Here is a 20,404-nt window from a genome sequence, read left to right on the forward strand (position 1 = left end):
ATTAAACACACACTTATTTTGTGTTGATAAATCCATGCATTAAACATACACTTATTTTGTGTACTAAGTGCCGTGAGCTGACCCAGGTGTCGGGAGACATCAGTGCACATCCCCACTCTCGTGGATGTGACATGCTGGTTCAGAGGCGTCTCACATAACCTGAGTCAACTGAGAGCTGGATGCATTTCACCAGAGAGCGCACTTTTTTCCATAGCTTGTCATAGTCAAAGAGGCCATTTGGGAAGAAAATTAAAACCGTTTCTAGTACCATGAAAATCTTTTGCAGTTTTAGTGTCCTAAAACCTGTATTAAAAGCATGTCTTTCAAAAGACCACCTTTTTTACAGCAAATGAACATATTTCTAAGCGATGAAAAGGATGAATATTTCTAAGCATGAATGGAAATGAGGAGACATGCTCTTATCCACATGAGTTTCCACATGGTAGATTCATTCTATTTTGAAAACGGCATAAAAATTCTACACTATTGTATAGTGTGGAATATGGATGACCTGACCCGAAGGATCAAATGATCTAAGTCTTAAAAGTGGCATCATTTCCTAACGAATGACCTGTTTAAGCAAAATAATAATAATATAATAATAATAATAATAATAATAATAATAAAAAATTATCTCATTTAATTCTCTATGGCAAATTATTTTACACACTACATCCTAAAGGTCCCAGCTGTGCTGAATGATACTGTACATACTCAGCGAAAACAGCACCTTAAATTATTGTGACATTTAGTAAAAGGGTCTAATTACTTTTTGAAGCTGGTTTTCTTTTTTTGAGTATATAAATAATTCTAAACTATTTCTTAACCTGTAAAATTTCACCTTCCTAAATGAGTAAGATTATTAAGAGATTATAGTCATTTCTCACCTTATCCTATAATCACACACATTTTTATTTACCACAGATACATATCAACATCTGTCACTATAAATAATATTTTTCAGTTGTAAATTTCATTCCATAGTTAAGGAAAAAAATTAACTTGTTTAAAATATTTATTCTCTCTATGGGATGGTCTCTCATCCTCCTGTATACCTTTTAAGAATATAGTTATCTAAAAATGAGAGTTTCATTTTCTGGAATACCATATTTTCCTTTATGCTCCTCAAATAATTTCCTCAGCTCCTCCATGTAGGTCTGATGCAGCTCCTCAACCTGCTCCGAGGTTGGGTTCGGAGTCTGATGAACAGGGATTGGGTGGCCAACTGCAAAAATAGAGAAGAATACATCAGACGTCAGAAACCAAAGCCACTCCACCAGACCTCTGCCTCCCATGGACAGTCCTGGAAAGATCCGCCAGTCAGAACCCACCGGGCCTGCTAGCTCCGATCCTTCTTTCATTTCACTGGCTGCCTACACCGGTCACACCATCCTCCTTGATAACAAATAAAGAACTTTCCTTCTCAGCAGACACTGGGTTGTTAGTACCCTGGTGGTTTTGACTTTGAGTCAAACGAACTACTGTGCCAACTGCAGCTGTGAGGTGAGAGAACACAGCTGTGTGTGTGTGTGTGTGTGTGTGTGTGTGTGTGTGTGTGTGAGACCAGCGTTCTTCCTCTGGTACAGCTGACAGCCAGACCACAGCACCCTGTTATGACTGGCTGTGAAATCTTGAATCATGAGGCAACAACCCTCTACTCTGACTCTTTTTGATGCCATCCTAAAAATTTAAAAGACTAGATATCTTCATAGCTAAATATCTGTCCTAGAACACACACACTAGCAAGGATTCTACTGCCTGTAACGGTGGGAAACAAAACCAAAAGTCTCGATAGAATGATTATTAAGTAAGCCACAGAAATCATTCAATGGAATCCTAGGCAACAACTTTTAAAAATGAAATGCTTTTGTAACTATGTATGATAATGAATGCTAACTAGATTTATTGTGATCATTTTGCAATATATACAAATATCAAATCATTGTGTTGTATATCTAAAATTGTTATATGCCAATTAACTTTCATTTAAAAAAATAAAATAATATGTGTGTATACACATACACAGAGATGTCTAAAATGTATTAAGTGGGAAAAACAAATAATATAGCATGATCCCATTTATGAAAAAAATATTATATTTCTAGGTGCATTATAAGCTTTTAGCATATTGAAAAAGTCTGGAAAGACTGATAACTGTTACACTGAGGGAGGGAGGACAGGGGAAACTTGCAGTTTATCTGCATTGTATGAATTTTCATTTTACAATGAGTATACACGTTTATGTTTTACCTATATAATTTAAAATGAACTAATTTTTTAAAACATGCAACTTCTATACGTATTTTAAAAGGCATTTATGTAACAAATAACATTTATCTACTTGTCTCAGATTCTGGGAAAATACAGCTAGGCACTCATGGCACATGACTTTGGCGCCTGCTCTCCTGGGTCCTCGCTGGTACTCATTGCGCCCTCTGCTGGTCCAACGCTGCTATTGATGCCAAGAGTTTAAGTAAAACACAGCATAGCATGTTCAGTGACCAGCTGGGCAGCAAACTGCTTCTTATTACCTTTCATTGCTTGGGCATGAGATCGAGTGAGGCTGTCGGTAATAGAATACAACTCGTAAAAGAGATTTCCTTTGGCCTAATCTGAGTCTCCCCGTGCTACAACCAAGATTCAAATCCATATCAGCAAGGTGGTTAGTTAAGGAAAAACCAGTAAGATTACATATGTATTATATATAATACATATATAATATATAGTATACACACACACACACACACACACATACACTCACCTATCGTTACTACATTAATGTTTTTAAATTGTTAAGTTTTTAACCAGATATAGCTTCAAGAAACACATCGTTTAATAGCTTAGATGTCAAATTTATATATAGTAGACATCAGATCTTTTTAATTCTCCATAAAAAACTAGAAACATAATCGTCTTGCTGTCAGTTGTGGTGGAAATGTGGGATGGGGTGGAACTGGGAGCCGGTGTTGCACAAAAAGCACCAGGCCAGACCAGGTCCAGCACTAGCTCACAAGCAAGTACATTGAGGTAGTAAGTAACTTCTTCCCTGGCCTTAACGTTTACAGGTATAAGATAAAAAAATAGAATTGAAATGACCTTGAAGCTTCTTTCCAGCTCTGAACTTTGTTGTTGTTTGAAGAAAAATTCGAGACATTTACATGCAAATTGAGAATCTGCATGCCAATCTGCTAACAAATTCGTGGTTTCCTAGAAAAAGCTGGTTTTCTTAGTTTTCTTAGCTGTCCCAAGGAGAGAGATCTCACACAATCATTCAGGGTGGGGGACTTATCAAGAGACACAGCCACTTAAGAAGATGAAGTGTGTTGTTCCCAGCTTACTTTAAGTCTTGTGAATTCTGAATTATTAGTCTTATTTTCTATGAGCTATCCTATTCTTAATTTTGATTTTGATTCTGTTCTCTTCTTAATGGTTTTATTATATTATAGATAGTTCTACTAGAGAACTCAAACATGCCCCTACGCACTGAATTTGTCATCATAAGTTTTCCCTTTAAAGTGAGACACAGTTATTCTTGCCTTTCTCTTGTTTACTGTAGAGAAAGTGAGATACGGAAAGTTCCTGAACTACACAAAAATAACAGAGGAAATGATCATTTAAACCCAGTACTTCCGCCCCTCATTATAAAACCCGAAATTGGATTAGAGGGTAAGAAACTCTTCTCAACTGCTTTTCAGAGATAAAGGAGGCAACAAACAAAAATCTGCAAAGCTGAGGAGGGTTCCCTGAGTCCTAGAAGACCAGAATTCTCTCTCTCCACAAAAGGAGATTTTTACTACTAAGGAGAAGAAAAAATCCTTTTTAACAGAGGACTAAGTTAGCTGCAAATAGCTGCATAATTCTTTTTACAACAGAAAAAAAAAGCCACATCAGGCTCCTCTTGGAAAGAGAACTGCTTGCCCTGCAGAAATCAGCCAACATCTACTTGTGGCAGGGTCAGGCATCACAGCCTCTGTTTATGTTTCTTTCAGTGGTTTCTGTAGCTGGCATGCTCGCCTGTTCCATTTCCAATTCCGTCCAACAGTTCGAGGTTAGTTGTGCATCTATTGTCCTTCTACAGCACTCTCGCTCTCATTTCTAGGGTGCTGTGCTGCATTTATAGAAGATGAAGAATGAGCAGCTTCATGAGCCATTGTACACACAGCTGGAAAAAAAACTGAAAATGGGCATTATTTTCTTCCCATTGAGGCAAAGAGTAGATCTTTCGTGTAAGAAATTTTTGTTCTACTATTTTATAATTATGAAAATTCCAGACTGTATCTCTAAGGATCTCACACAGGAATCACTCCTTCTCTAGATGCTAATTGCCTGTACGCTACAGAAAAATAGGCACGGAGCTGTGTGGCAGAGTGGGGTTGTGAGAAGTCGAAACGTGGGTGCCTGATGAAACCTGAGTTCAAGTCCAACCTCTGCCTACGGTGGAGACTTGAAAGATGCCCGATGTTAAGTGCGTGTTTGTGTAAGCACGTATATGGATGGTACATACATACACACCCATGAACACTTATTAAGCACTTAATATATCATACTTGCACCATACTAATCCCCTTAACGTTATTCTCGCCTTTAATCCTGGCTGTATAATTAAAATTTAAATTAAAGGGTTCTCTTTTCATTCCAGAGAATCGTTTAGCCTGCTTTTTTTCCCATCAAAATATAATGACTTGAAACATAATGATCTACTTTTATCCTTATGTGGTTTCAAACTTTATTTCAGTTCTATCGAAATAAAGTACATTCCCTTCTCATTTTATTTTTTAAAAATTTCAAACCTATAGAAAAAAATAATGCAATAAGCACTACTATCCCCTTCCTCTAGACTCACCAATTCTGAACCTTTTGCACACACACATATGTATATACCTAGGTATTATTATTATTTTTATTTCTGTAGAACCATTTGAAATTTGTGGACACCAATGATTCAACCGTATTAATCATCCCTAAATATTTCAGCACGTCAGAGCGAAAACACTATCTTATATTCCACCACCATTATCGTACCCAGGGAATTCAACTCCTACACAATATTATTTTGTGCTGAAGTCACATTCCAGTGTGATCCGTTGTCTCAATCATCTCCTTCACAGCTGTTTCCCCCCAATCCACAGCAGCTGCTGTGTCTCTTCCAATGCTCTTTTTGGTCTTCCACATCATTAATAGTTTTGAAGAGTCCAGACCAGTCGTTTTGTACAATGTCCCACAATTGTATTTGTTTGATTATTTCCTGATGATTCGACTCAGATGAACATTTCGGTGGGAATACTTACACAGGGAAACTGCAACAGACCTGCTAGCTCTCAACAATCTGGTCAGGAAGCCTTCTGCTCTCTACACCAACCTGCATTCGCCTAGCACCTGGGAGCACAAGGGGGTGCTTTTCCAGAATGATGTCATCTAGCCCCCAGTGACTCTGAGAGAAGACAGGACAATGATAACTCCCTCCTCTTTAGAGCTGGTAAAAACTGAGGCTCAGAGAAGATAAATGAAACATTCTAAGCCACTCCGAGTCAGACCTCAAACCCACACTGCTTCCTTCAGTACATTTGGCGGATGCATCGTAAACGCCCCCTTCACGTCACTGTCCACTGTGTGTGTGGCTGGTGCCTGAGCGTTAGCCGCGGCCATCACAGGGGGCCTACCGATAAAAAGACCCGATTCCTTAATGGCACCGTTTGCATTTTCTCATGTCGCCATAAGAATGAAAATGCAATAAACACTGCTATCCCATCCGTAATTGGAAGACAGGCTCAGGAGTTCATGGGAAGCCAGTGGCAGTCTCAAGGCTAGAGAAGATGAGAACGGAGCCCTTCCTGAGCCACCTGCAAACATAGCTGGTGAACCTCTCTGGGTATCCGTAATTCAAATCATCTAACACTGGGACTTTATGGTAAATGAATTAATATAGAAGGAATGCTAGATTTAGAAAATCACCAGTTTGCAGCCATGACTGTAATAACTGATTGAGGTAAGAACTATCAACAGATGTTATAAACATCAGGTAAAGTGTAATGAAGAACAGGGTAATTAGACAGTCTCTAAGGAACATTAGCCCCAGGTTACTTCTTAATGAAAAGGGAAAAAATATATTGATGAATATAAAAAATAAATATAAATTTATATAGATAAATCTATAACTTTATAGTAGAGAAATCTGGCAAACACCTCACCCACGTGATCAAAGTCACCAACAATGAGAAAAAGTGGCATCAAATGTCTCCTGATGAGATGTACTGAGGAGGACACAATCCCATTCTGTGGAATTCTTGCCAAATATAAATCCCCAGAATATAATCACGTTGAAATGTACCAACCCAAGGTAAGGGATATGCCATGAAACAATCGACCTGCATTCTTCGAAACGCCTCATGTTTGTCATAGATAAAGAAAAGCTGAAAAACGATTCCAGCTTAAAGTACACTAAAGAGATGCAAAAATTAAACGCAATGTATGATTTTGCTTATGGAAATATACCACTCCCCTCTCCCCACCAAAAAGCCACAACTGACGAGGAAATTTATTGTGGCAATTGGCAAAATATGAATACAGACTGTACACTAGTTAATCGTACTTTATCCATGTTAAATTTCCTGAACTGCACTGACATAATAAAAGACGATCATCTTGTTCTTAAGAAATATACAGAAAAGTAATTGGGAGCACATGGTCACAATGTCTGTACTATTCAAACAGTTCATAACAAGAGTAGGAAATGTATTTATTATACCATTAGAGACAGAAAGACTGTAGCCAGGTGTTAGCAACTGGTGAATCTGGGAAAAAGGCACACAGGAGTTTTCATTGTATTACTCATGAAACTTCTCTGAACCTCTGAAATTTTTCAACATGAAATTTTAAAAATTAAAAACAACATACACCTGAAATTTCCTCCTTTAAACAGCAAGTTGCCCTTGTATTTTATGTTCTTGTCCAAACATGCAATGTCCTGTCATAGCACCTGTACTGGCTCTATTACTTTAATATAAGTTCCCCTTAAAATTTTTAAAGTGTAATTGTTAGATGGCTGAAGAGTTAAGGAGGCCTAACTAAAGACTAGTTTGTTTTTTCACCAATGTGTCTTGAGCTCCTACTCTGTGGGCACTGGGAACACAGCAAAGAAAAAACGAAGCACAATTTCTGCCCTCCTGGAGCCCTGTAATACAGAAACAAGTAAAGCAAAGACCATGATTCTTTACACATCATTCGGAAGGTCTAAACGTATTTCCAATTGCCGCCCCTGGGCGTCAAGATGGATGTGACATTAAAACCAGTTTCTCTCCATTATTACGTAATGAAAGGCAATATACGTGAACGCTGTATTCTATTTTGATAAACTGATAATAATATGTATAAAATATCTAAATTATATACTATTTGTGAAATGTGTAAAGAAAATATACGGTAGCTGCTTTACAAATTATTCCCCATTAAGAATGACCCTCAGCAAAGAGAAAAGAGGGTTTTGATGGAGGATGCAGAGAAATCTGAGGGGTTAGCAAAGTTGGGTGGAGGAAAACAGGCAGAGAGGATAACTCTGACCCAATGCTGACACTTTGGGATCTAGTAGGAACAAGTTTTAAAGAGGTTTAATAAATAGTACATTAACGAAACCATTACAGCATTAGTGGTTCTCACTCGTGTTAGACAATCAGTGACACTAAAGTGAACACTCTGGTTGAGGTCACTGCGGAAGTGAGGTCTGAAAGATGTGATGGAAACTATTTATAGGATGGAGAATCAGGGCATCGCTGGCCACTTATGAACGAGAGGATTACAGATGAAGTGATCATTCAGGATGAGTTCAATTAATATTTATTGAGTTTGTATAATGCGAGGTAGAACTTATTTAAGTTAACATACTTAATTAACTAGGAAGAGAAGCAGAGGGGCCACAAAATAACTTGCTGCTCTAGATGCTGCCTGAATCGCACCTGGGGTATGTCAGGGGTCAGCAAAGAAACAATCCTGGGTTTGAAGTGCATGGATTTAAAATAGAAATGAACAAAGTAACTTAGATCACTGTTTCAACATCATATCCTGTTTCATTCTCTGTTGCATCTGACTGATACATAGCTTTGTTTTTGTTTATGGGATTTCAAATGTCTTATCCTCAACGTGTGATATTTCAAGTCAATAAACAAAAGTCTTTAAATACACATCGTCTAAGAGTCTGGTTCACACAAAATCAAGCTGCTCTCAATCATCTGACTCCCACTCTGCCACCCCAAGATCACAGCAGCTGAATCTTTGAAATGTTCATTTCTTAGCTTGGGTTTCAAAAGACCTTAACTAATAGTGGATACTGAGATGCCGGACTAGAAATGGTGTTTCTGAGGTGATTGTTTGGGGAGGATGTAGTGAAGTAAATGTTCCTTTTTCTGAGTCTTTAACAGAAAGTACTTTGGACAGGCGTGAGTGAAAACCAGAGCTATAGTTTTCTAGTTTTTACGATGAATTCAAATTTGGTCATTTCCATTTAACCCTTAACCAATTAATTACTTATCAATTGAGGAATAACCAGGCTGTATCGAATGACAAACTACTTCACTTTACTTTAAAATATATATGTTTAACCCAACCAGGTGATAACTGTAATCATTTAACTTCCCAAAATATACTTGCTTCCAACATTTCTAACTTATTTTACGGCACAAACTTTTAGTTCCTAAAATCATGTCTTATAATTTTCGTTACATTCTTCAAAATACCAAGTATAATACTTTGCACATAAGAAATCAAAAATGACTAATTAATAATATGCCCCCCAAAGTTACCAGCTTATCCTGAAAAACACAATTACGAACTTAAACTTATCTCAGTATTTCTGTTACAGTAACTAATCGAGTCTGCTAACATTCCCTCTGAGTTAAATATAGTATTTAAAATTAAAGTCACGTAACTACTTGTGAAATGCAAAGCTCTGATAAACTAACAGTAGTAAAATCCCATTCTAATGAAACAGACCTGAAAAAAAATCTGAATTTCATTTAATGAGCTATCCATAGTAAAACCAACACCTCTAGTTTCACACGAAGTATATAATTTTGGTTAATTCTGCTATTAGTAGACTCATCACTTTCTCATTTTCAACTCCTCGGTTCCTTTTCAACCTGAGTAGCTAATTACTTGCCTCCTCGGTCCTTTTATTAACATGGTCTGTCACCCTCCTCCCTCATCTCCGTCCCCGCAAACATGCGACTTTTAAAAACAAAAGTAGTCTGTATCAGGATACGTTAACCATAGCTAGCTGCAGAAAGAATGTCTAGCTGTAGAAACTGATGCCTGTGTGAACCGAATGTGAGGAAGACAGCTGTTATACAGAAATCTGCATTTATTAATAGACAGTTGTAAACTTGTTCATTGAAGAATTGCTGTGTTATAAACTGCCGGTCCAGAGAAATGGATGCATCCCAGAGGATTCGACATTTTATGTCTAAAACTGGGTTCTAAAACTAGTTCAATAGCAGTATGCTTGAAAGTAATCAATTCCCATTCATAATGGAAAATACAGTCATTTCATCAATAAAAGACAAACTGGAAATGAAGCTCAAATAACATCTATAGGATTATTATTTTAGGAAGTTCTTACTCAAACCCACTTGCACTAGCACATTAGCCAATAACAATACACATTGCTCAAAATGAGAGAATATTTTTACTTATTTTAACAAGCGTTTTAGTCTTTAATACATACCAACAGAGTAAATAGGTTTCCTATAGGGTATTAGGCCAAAATTGTATTGAAAAATTCCTCTGGCATGGAACAGCGGCAAAGCAAACCCCATGACCTTCTGCATTCTGTTCTGCAGAGTACGAAGCCACGAGCCCTCGGGGTTGCTAATTTGTTTAAACAGTTCGTTTTCACCAAAAGAGAACACTGGGACCAAATAGGCACTGCGAATAACAAAAAGGAAGAATAAGAATTTTCAACAGAAAGGATTTAAAGATTTTATTCTGCCTAGATGACTTTCACAACAAATTTCTAACGATTCTCTAGCGCCCCCCAGCCTCCCTTATACTGCTGCCTGCATGTTCCCCACGTTAAAACTGACGTATACTTGAAATTCTTTGGGGAGGTCCTGGAGCAGTCTAGCAATTTGTGCCATTTTACTCTATTGAAAATCAAAGTTCCAGGGAGCTTCTTTTTCACCTATAGCTTTGGCCATAGTTCCTTTGTTCATTTGGCTGGAAATTTTGTATGTTTTTTTTTGTTTGCTTTGTTTTTAAAGACAAATTCGTTGCCAGATGCCATAGCATTGAGATACCTTGGTGGGAAGGCCACATTCCATGCCCCCATGTACATCCAGCCTGCTTCCATAGTAAGGTCGATGAGGAGGAGGTCTGTCTTTAAGGCCTAGAAAAATGACTTCTTTGTGCTCATTTAATAATGTCTTACCTTCCCTGAGCCAGTCTCCCGAACGAAAGCCACTTACCCACAGGTCAAAGCAATTTTCACAAATCCTTTTCGCTGGCGGATGAACAGAGTGAATTTTCCTGGATGGGCATCTAAGGACTCCTCTGCACCCCCGAGGACAATGACTGAAATGTTCCCACCTGTCTCCTTGCTCAGCACGTGGGACACACTTTTCTTGGAAACTGAGACTGGCCCTTAGTGCATAAAATAAAAGGTGCAACTAGTTATCCTTTTTTAAAAAACGTAAACATTTCTATCATAATATTCTATGTATCAGTGAACACCTAACAAAATTTCTTACACTGCTTATATTTGGAGCACCTTGCAAGTTTATAATTTTTTCATAGGCAAATCTTTAGTAATATATTCCATGAATACGAGCTAACATTTTGGCAGGTAATGGATTAGGTCTTTAAACTGTTGCTGGATCATTATTAGGTCGTCTGCTTGTTAGGGTAGATTGTGTACTGCTGGATGTTACGGACTCCATATTGCATTCTAAGTAAAAGACGCCCCTGGAGTTGTTCAGTGCACAACCTGCATAGCTGTACGTGAGGGTCTTGATCACTGCCCTGGCGGGTCATTGCTTACAACTGCAAAGTGTATCTTCCAAGAGGTTGCAGTGGAGCTTCTGAACACACATTGTTTTCAGATATTCTATATAGAGTTTTGTTTTCCAAACCTGGATTTATAATGTAAATGGTTTCAAAAAAAAAAAAAAAAATCAGACATTTGACAAAGAACCTCAATCACTTGCTCGATCTCTACATGATTCCAAAATGTCTAGTCTGACTTGGTTGGTTATTTAAGACAGTTACATAATTGTTCAGTCTTTGTATCAGGCTTTTCCATGTAAATATAACTTCAAAGATTCCTTTTCAGATTTTTAAATGTACTACGTACTCTTAGAAGAAAATATTATGAACTCCTGGAAGAAAAGAGAAAGATGAAAACACAAACCACTCATGACCCATGTTTCAGAGATAATAGCTTTTCGATATCTTATTGTTTCCTCTCATTCTTGGTCTTACCTATTTTTTTAATTAAAATGACTGAGGTGTTATCTATTTTTTTTTTTTTTAGTTATAAAAAATGTGTTAGATGGGCTTTATAAAGACATACCAAACCTCATCTCTGGAAGGAAATTACAGGCTGTGGGTTCCTATTACTGGGGGAATGTAAAATTATGATAGCATTCTGAATGACCGACTACTCTCTTAAGAGAAGAGGCAGGGGTGGTGGGTTAGAGGGTAGAGAATCTGAGCCCAGATGGGTTTGAACTTTCCCTGAGTTCAGAGTATGGCCATCTTGCCTGCATGCCCTGAGGGCTGGATCACTTCCACCAGAAGGAGGGTCTCTTGGATGTTCAGACACTGGCCCTTCTAGTTTGCCTCTGTCACTTCTGTGTCCTCTTTAGGTTCTCTTTCTTTGGGCCATCCTAAAATGCTGCTATTTTTTAGGGTTCTATTAGAGACTGCATGTCTGTGTACCCCCTAAATTCATATGCTGAAATCCTAACCCCCAATAAGATAGTATTAGGAGGTGAGGCCTTTCGGAGGTAACCAGGTCTCCTAAGAGTAGCGCCCCCATGATGGGATTACCGGTATTAAAGGAAGAGAAAGAGGGATACCACGCAGTCTCGCCCTCGCTCCACCAGGCGAGAATACAACGGGAAGATGTCTGCCTGCCAGCTGGGAAGCAAACCTTCACCAGACCCTGGATCTGCCAGCATCCAGAACTGTGAGAAATAAATTCCCACTGTTTAAGCCACCCAGTCTGCGGCAATCACTAACAGCAGCCAGAGCTGACTAAGCCGTTGTCTCTACTGTCTTCTGAACTTACTTACATACATGGATTCACCTAACTTATGTGCGCTGAGTTCTCCTAAATCTATCTCCTGGACGACCTTCCTGCTAAAGCTTCAGGCCCACACCTCTAATGGCCCAGAGGACATCTCTACCTTGACAGCTCAAAGACACCTCAAACTCCGTGTGCCCAAACCCAACGCATTAAATTCTTCTTCAAAGCTGTTCCTCTTCCAACATTACCTATTGAGGTGAACAAAACCATCATCCATCCAGTCATGTGACTCAGAAACCAAGTTCCACATGTATCGTTCTCTTTTTAGGCACCACGTTGACTCATTATTCATTCATTCAAAAGCATTTATTGAGTACCTGTTACAGGGAAGACACTTGGCTAACTCCTGGAGGATGACAATATACAGTCGTTCCCTTCATGAGGTTGAATCAATCACTAAGTCTTGTTGAATCTGTTTATCAACTATTTTTATATCGATCCCCTCCTCTGTATTTCCACTGCCATCACTGTGCCAATCGACCCCTTATCACCTCTCCCTTGATCATTGCAATAGGCCCCTTCCAGCACCCCCGTCTCCAATGCATTCATCAAGCCCACCTCCCTTCAACTTGTCTCCAGGCTGCTGCCTGCATGATCTTTCTAACATGCAAAATCCAATCAGGTTCTTCTTTGTTCAAAATCCCTCACAAATTCCCGTGGCTTACCTACAAGATAAAACCTCAAGTCCCCTTCATGGTATATAAGGCCGCTGTGATCCGATCTCCACTACCGGCCCAGCCTAAATGGAGACAGAAGGGGACTCGAACCTTGAAACAGAGTGTTTTTGAAACTCTAATCCCATGTCTGACACCTGCTGAGTACAGATTCACCGAAATGGGCCAAGAGGAATGGTTTGGAGGTGGGGCTTATGAGGACTTAGAGCCACAGAAATCTCTTAGGTGAGAGCAAAACAGACACCTGACAGCAAAGGACCTCTGAATCCCCAGATTCCTCACTACATGAAGTCTGATGCACATGTCTGTCTGTCTGTCCTTCACACCTCAAGAGGCAGGTGCAGAGCAGCAGAACAGCCTCGGACCAGGGACCGACCTAGGAAGCAGGTTTTGGGAGGCTTAGGTTATAACAAATGAAAAGATCTCATGATGACATAAGCCAGTGATTGCAGACAAGTCTCATCTTGGCCATGGAGTCACTTTATGCAGAGACTCTAAAGTGGATTAGTTCTATCTGACATGACCGTGGGGAGGGTGAACTTACATCTTGTGTGCCATGAATTTGCCATACCTGATCTCAATCACACTACTCAAACTCACCCATAGATATACTTTAAATCAGTAAACTATATACTGTAAATATATTTCTTTGCTTTTTTGAAATTTTGCTTTTTTGAAATTTTTTAAAGTTTCCCTCTGATTTTCTCCCTTTTACAAAACTAATCCAATGTCTGCAAAACAAGGAAGAGAAGGGATATTTTTTCTCTACAGTAGTTTGGGGGTTTCAGTGCACCCCCTAGGGGCCATACTCAGTGGCAATCTAGATCGGACCTACAGTCCAGGGTTTTACACAAGGTCCATAAACAGAACCTAAAAAACCAAGCCACGGATCCTGGTCCTTCAGTGCTTAGTGATTTCCTACTGGGTATTAATGACAACAGAGACTTGAGGAATTAATAGGAACTAATAAAAACCTGGAAGACCATGAAAAATGCTATCTCCGATATGTTACTTACTGATCCTGAAACTGGGATTTTTCAAAAAGAGACTATCAACTTTTCTTTATATCCAAGAAATGCAAAGACAATAATAATTAACCTACACAATGATCACAAACATAAAGCACTTTGTAAGTTACTATAGCTCATGGTTAATCAATAAGTTAGTCAAGATGGAAAACCAAACAAAGTGAGCCTCTTAATTTGACATGAGAGCTATGAACACAAGTTTAGCCTTTTCTACACATTCATATAGTGTCTTTATAGCATTTCAGCTGAATTCTGTTCTCATAATTATAGTTGCACTACCCCCAAGAGTCTCTCACTTATTTAGAATAGCAAAGTAGAATGGACTCTTATTTCTAATACATTATATTTAATCTAGGAAGATAAAAATAGCAGATTGAGTATATTTGATTTATATACTGCCATTACTTCAAGACATACTAGAGGATATTTTTCATCTCTAATATTCATAAAAGCATTCAAAGTGCCTTTCCAAAGGTGCACTTTATCACTTACTCGATCCATGATTCTCTCTGCCACATCTGGATACACAGAATGCATTCATGAATTTATTCTTTCACATCTGTTGAACATTCCTATATTCCAGGCACGATGCCAGAAACTTGGGTAGAACAGCCAAAAAGGGACAGGCTGTGTCTTCTTGGCACTTACGGTGCAGTGGGGGAGGCAAGAAACATCTCAACAGCATAGAAGGTGCCAGATCAGGATAAAGACGCTAAGAAACAGTAAACTCCACTGGGTTTGGAGGAGAACATTCTTCGTGGTCCTGCCTCCCCTAGAACATGGCAGAAACAATGATCTGCCTCCACTTACCATGGCTCATCAGATATTCTCGGAAGAGAGGACACCAGAACCAATTTGGAAGCGTGTGAAGATACGCGGTAAAGCCGGGGAACAGCTTCTTGAAGTCCGAATAATTTGTACAAAAATTTCCAAAGGCTCCGGTCGCGAGCACTCCATGGGGGTGAAACCCAAACATGTAGTTGTGACTTGGATCCAGATCCGAAGTTTTGATGAGCTACGATGCATTTATATTGAGATTAAAAAAAAAAAAAAAGTCTACTGATTAGCTTCCAAAAAGAAATAAAAGGACCCATGATTTGTTCTTATGTCAAGAGGAAATAGAGGATATGACCTGTTTTTGTTCCCTGGGTTAGAGCTGTTCCCCCCAAATTTTTAACTATTTCCAGGGCCCGGAGTCCCTCATAATATCCTTCTAAATTTTGTGTTAGCTTAGAGTCCATTCAGTAACTTGGGCTGAACTGTAAGCTTTCTCTCTGTAAAAGGGGAAAAGTTTGAAATATAGGCGATGAAAAATTTTCATTGTTCTCCCAGCTCAAAATCATACTATCTAATAAGTCTACTCACATGAATTGGAAAATAGTCCTTAAAGTGCCTCCAAATAGCCCAGCTTCTGGTCCAGTTGCATCTCCTGCCTCCTTGCTCTGGGGTATGCCAATCGAAGTAAAGCCATGTAAAATAAGGAATGTAGAGAAACCAGTAGTTGCGTAGGACCAGTATCACGAGGATTCCGACGCACACCTCCGCTGTAAGAAAGGAAAAGACCTCAGGAATCGGGCTCCGCTGGCATCTGCTCACTGTGCTGAACAATCATCAGCCCATGGAGGAAGACTCAACATATCCAAAGGGTATTAAACGGAGCCTCAGTTCAAGCCAGTAATAAAACAACATAACAATGACGGTATCGTTTAACATTTATTAGATGTTTACTACATACTGAGTATTGTGTTCGCTGTCAAAATATTTCCATTTAGTTCTCATATGGCTACAGTATCAGTGAAGAAACCACAGTATCTTCAATGTCCTTTTTATAGAAGAGGAAATGGAAGCTTAGAGAGGTTAAAGGAATTGCCCAAGCCATACAGAGTGCAAGTAGTTGATCCATCTAAATTCGAAGTTCATGGCCCTATTCGCCCTCCCTGATATGAGATATGGGGGAACTGTCATTCATAGGAGGGAGGGACAGGTGTTTACCTTGACCACGGAGGGCACATTCTAGTGACAAACTTCATTTTCAGGCACTTTATTGCCAGAGATAGAGCTAGCTCAGGAGGGACTCTACATCTCAGCTTGTTCATCGCTGTTTGCAACATTTCATAACGATAGACTGGAAGCCAAATCGTCCGTGCTCCTAATGACATAGCTTCAAGATATGCGAAACAAAGACTGACCAAATTCAGCAAGAATGTATGCCTTAAAGTAAGACATTAAGCTAAGCTAGACATTTCTTTTTATGCCTGTACTGTGTGTTACACTAAAAAATATTTACAAAGAGAGATATATCAGTGAGAGGGGAGGGAGCATAAAGACATTAAAGCTTGGCACATAGTAAGTGCTCAATAAATGCCACCTATTACTATTACTTTAAGGAGCGCCTCTGTCTCTTTCTCTTCTGCGATGTGTTGCCGGTGATCTAGTGCTGACTTCAGTCTCCAAACTCCTATCCACTCCCTATCAACTTTATTGAAAAGAGTTTTGTCCCCACACAATCCATCATGGGTAATGGCACCTTGATCTATTATTTTTTTATAGATATAGATGTAGATATAGACTTTTTTTTTTTTTGCCAAAATCAGAACACGTGTGTGTGTGTGTGTGTGTGTGTGTGTGTGTGTGTGTTTCTGGAAATATTTAAATCAATAAATTTCCCAGTATAGATTTAACCCAGTCTACGGTCATGCTACCCTGAACAAGCCCGATCCCTGGCTGATCTGGGAAGCTAAGCAGTGTCGGGCCCGGTCAGTACTTGGGTGGGAGACCACCTAGGAAGACCGGTGCTGTAGGCATAAAAAATTTTTTAACATAAGGAATTGTAAACTGACAAGGTCCTTGCAATCTGTGAGGTCAACCAAGGGTTGCCCCGCCTAAAAAAAAAAAAAAAAAGATTTAACCCAAACACAGAACTGAACTCCATCAGAGAACTGACCTGCTCTCTTCAGGGTGGGTGACAGGTTAAAAGAATGCACGAAAGGTTAACAAAGCGTGTGCCCGGCACCGTGCTGTGGGTTGTTCTGCTACATTCTTGGAACTGCCGACGATGCTTCCACACATCCAGAAGCAAGGCCAGACGGGCGTTCTCTACCCTCGTTCCCACCAGGACCATCCCTTTTCATTTCACCTGCTTCCCTCTACCTGGATCTGAGTGCTGACAACTTACCGCCATTGGCTGATTTTGTTTATTTTACTAAAATGTGCAAAACATTTCTAAGAAACGTATGCAGGTCTCATTATTCTGTACTCCAAGTGAGGTCACGTGGGCCAAGGTGGAGCAGGGAAGGGAGAGACAGGTTATTGAGAAGTGACTGTCTCCCACTGGCGACCCTCAGCGTACCTATTACTGTCCCCATTTTGCACTTGTGGAAACTGAGGCTCAGGCACTTTCACTACCGAAAGGCCTTGAACCTAGATCTGCCTAATCTGTAAACCCATGCACTTTTTTGTACAAAACCAAACCATCTCCACTTAATGGTGCTAACACCATAAACTCACAAGTATTTATTACACATGTATAAGCAAGTTCACAAGCATAAAGACAGGGAACTTAGGCGTAGCATTTGTTTTATTTTGTGGGTTTTTTTTTTTTTTTTTTTTTGCTATAATGATGGAGAACTGAGACCAAAAGCAAATTAACCTGAGCCACAGAGTCAAGAGCAGATCCAGTAATAAACGTACCCAGCTAGTGGTGTTCCACTCACCCAAACACACACATCCTCTAACTGAATACACATTGCATATCTTTCATACTTATATGTTTTGCATGTGGTTAAGACACGGTTCTGGAATTAGACTCCTTATGTTGGAATATGCCACCGACTAGCTGCTTGACCTGGAGCAAATCCTTTTACTTCTTGAGCCTCAATTCTTTTACCTGTGAAATGGGACAATAACAGCAACTCTCTCCAAGGGCTGTGCAGAGGCTAAACATAGAGATGCTACAGTTCCTGGCACACAGCAAGCGCTTGACGATGGGGAGCCATTGTTATAATAATTTTGTTTCCTATTATACATCGGGGAATGCAAAAAGTAGAAGCAGACAAATATCATCCATATTCCAGTCACCCAACAAAAACTTAAAATTTTACTTGTTGTCTTTTTTCCTAGGAACAGGTTATGTTCCTTTAACAAGGCTGATCATATATCTTTTGTATTCTGTATTTTATCACAATGATCTCACATTAGCTGTTTGGTAAGAAAAAAATATGGTAATATAATCTTCATAAACATTATTTTTAATGACTGATCAACAGTCCATTGATTGTCAGTGCTAAATCAACCATTCTTTTATTTTTTAATATTTGGGCTTCTAACAAATTTTCTCTATAAATGTACTCCTGCATAAAGTTTCCCCACATTTTGATTTACTGCCATTGGACAGTAAGTCAAATACTGGATCACTAACCAGAAACATCTTTGTCACTTGATACACTTTGATACACTTACTATCTAAAGAAGTTCTAATTTAAACTCCACTCCACACATTGCATAAGTCCTTTCATATTTCATATCATAAACAGTACCAAAAGTTTTTTAATTCCTCGATACTAAATTGGAAGCAGAAAACCCTACAGAAACTAGGTGAATAGATCATCTCTATTTTCTATTTTTATCTCATTAAGCAATCCAAAGTAACACGGTTCTTCTAAATTGGAAGTCAAAGGCTACAAGGAAGATACAAAGCCTACTCCAATATGTTCTGCAGTTTTCAATGTTAATACCTGCTAAAACTGTCTAGATTCACAAACCAAGCTACACTGAAAGCCTGAATTTTAGCTGCCTTGATTTAGGTATATCCTGGGCTAAAAAACCACAGGTCAGCCCCTTATCCCTTATACTCCCATAGACTTGACTTTCTCTAACACTGTTGGGGAAGCTGCCTCCCACCATTTTTTAATGACGTGAAATTCATACAACATAAATTAACCATTTAGAAGAAATCAATCCAGCAGCATTTAGTGTATTAATAATTTTGTACAACAACCACTTCTACTTAGTTCTAAAATGCTTAAATCATTCCAAAATAAAACACTTGTATTCATTAAGCAGTTACTTCTCATACCCCTCTCCCTTACCCCTGGCAACCAATAATCTGCATTCTGTTTTTGTATGGATTTATCTATTCCAGATATTTCATATAAATGGAATGATCCCATATGTAACCTTTTGTAGACTTTACAAAAACGTGTAAACCTCAAGTTTTTGAGGTTCATCTGTGTTGTAGCTTGTATCAAGTACTTCATTCCTTTTTATGGCTGAATAAAATTCCCGTGTATGGATACGTCGCAATTTGTTTATCTAGTCATTCGCCGATGCACATCTGGGTTGTTTTCACCGTTTGGTTACTGTGAATAGTACTGTCATACTCCCCTCACGTTAACAGTACTAAAAGTCAGAAACGAATACGGCTCAGCCAAAGGGTATGCACCATCAATAAAGGGACAAAGTGAAATATGCCTCTCGTTACGATCTAATGGAAAATACACCCTGTCGCCTATGTGGTCTTCTTGCCAAAAATGTTTAACCTGACTCTAATCATGAGGGCATAATTTGGCAACTCCAGACTGCGGGGGCCATTTCTAAAAATCAGTTATAGAATATTAAAAAACAAAAGACAAATAAAAGGAACTGGTCTAGATTTAAAGGCAAATGTAAAGACTATTAGGGAAATTTGAATATGAACCATATATTAAATAAGATTATTATATCACTGATAAATTACTTGGAGATGATAATGGGATTGTGATTATGTCTTCTTTTCAGGAGACACACTCTACAGTATTTCAAGATGAAGTACCATGATGTCTACAGCTTAATTTCTTACTTTCAAAGGTTCAAGAGCAACAATAACAACGAAGTGTGTATGTATGTCTGTGTGTACAGACAGAGAGAGAAAGCAAATGTAATGCTAAAAGTTGGTCCATAAAAGTAAAAATAATATTTACTGAGCTATTCTTTCAGTACTTCTTGAAATTTTCTAAATTAAAAGATAGAGGGAAATATATGAGTGACTCATATAACTGATAATAATGCATAGCAGGTTAAACACTGCTGCCAGGCTGGGGACCAGTTGGAACCTCACAGAAAGGCCTACATTTGCCAGAAAGTCTTGACTTCTAATCTCATCCAAGTAGAGGGAATGGTTGATCCAATGACCCACTTTTAGCTTCAAGGCTGCCTTTAGATATTCCCAGCTTTCTAGAAAAGAAGTATTCTAGCAAAATCGGGGCTGTAAATGTCATTTTTTCCCTCATGAACTGAAGAGTTTGGGCAAGGAATGGTGTCCAGGTCTACGGCTATTGGGTGGATGGTCCTTCAGAGCCCACGTGGACACTTCCCATCTCTGCAGCTCTTGGTAATGATCTTCCTCTGCTGCCTCCACCCTTTCCAATGCCAAT

General features: G+C 38.9%; 1 protein-coding gene, 1 long non-coding RNA gene and 1 pseudogene across 2 annotated transcripts in view; 1 reads left to right on the plus strand and 2 right to left on the minus strand.

Annotated features, from left to right (window-relative positions):
- Positions 1-891: 891 nt before the first annotated feature.
- MOGAT1 (monoacylglycerol O-acyltransferase 1) overlaps positions 892-20,404 on the minus strand; it is a 28,042-nt gene continuing 8,529 nt past the window's right edge. The window contains exons 3-7 of the mRNA XM_015585444.2: positions 15,360-15,538; positions 14,805-15,009; positions 10,452-10,626; positions 9,713-9,912; positions 892-1,225 (exon numbers count right to left, since the gene is read on the minus strand). Of these exons, the coding sequence (XP_015440930.1) occupies positions 1,071-1,225; positions 9,713-9,912; positions 10,452-10,626; positions 14,805-15,009; positions 15,360-15,538 (914 nt within the window). The 3' untranslated portion in view covers positions 892-1,070. The remainder of the gene's footprint in view (positions 1,226-9,712; positions 9,913-10,451; positions 10,627-14,804; positions 15,010-15,359; positions 15,539-20,404) is intronic.
- LOC112475394 lies at positions 11,467-14,798 on the minus strand. Its single transcript, XR_003044696.1, has 2 exons — positions 12,958-14,798; positions 11,467-12,609 (listed from the first exon to the last, which is right to left on the minus strand). It is a non-coding gene; the product is annotated as an uncharacterized LOC112475394 (long non-coding RNA).
- Positions 16,680-16,798, plus strand: LOC112475445 (annotated as a pseudogene).

Source organism: Pteropus alecto, unplaced genomic scaffold (assembly GCF_000325575.1).
Source record: "Pteropus alecto unplaced genomic scaffold, ASM32557v1 scaffold110, whole genome shotgun sequence".
Taxonomy (NCBI): domain Eukaryota; kingdom Metazoa; phylum Chordata; class Mammalia; order Chiroptera; family Pteropodidae; genus Pteropus; species Pteropus alecto.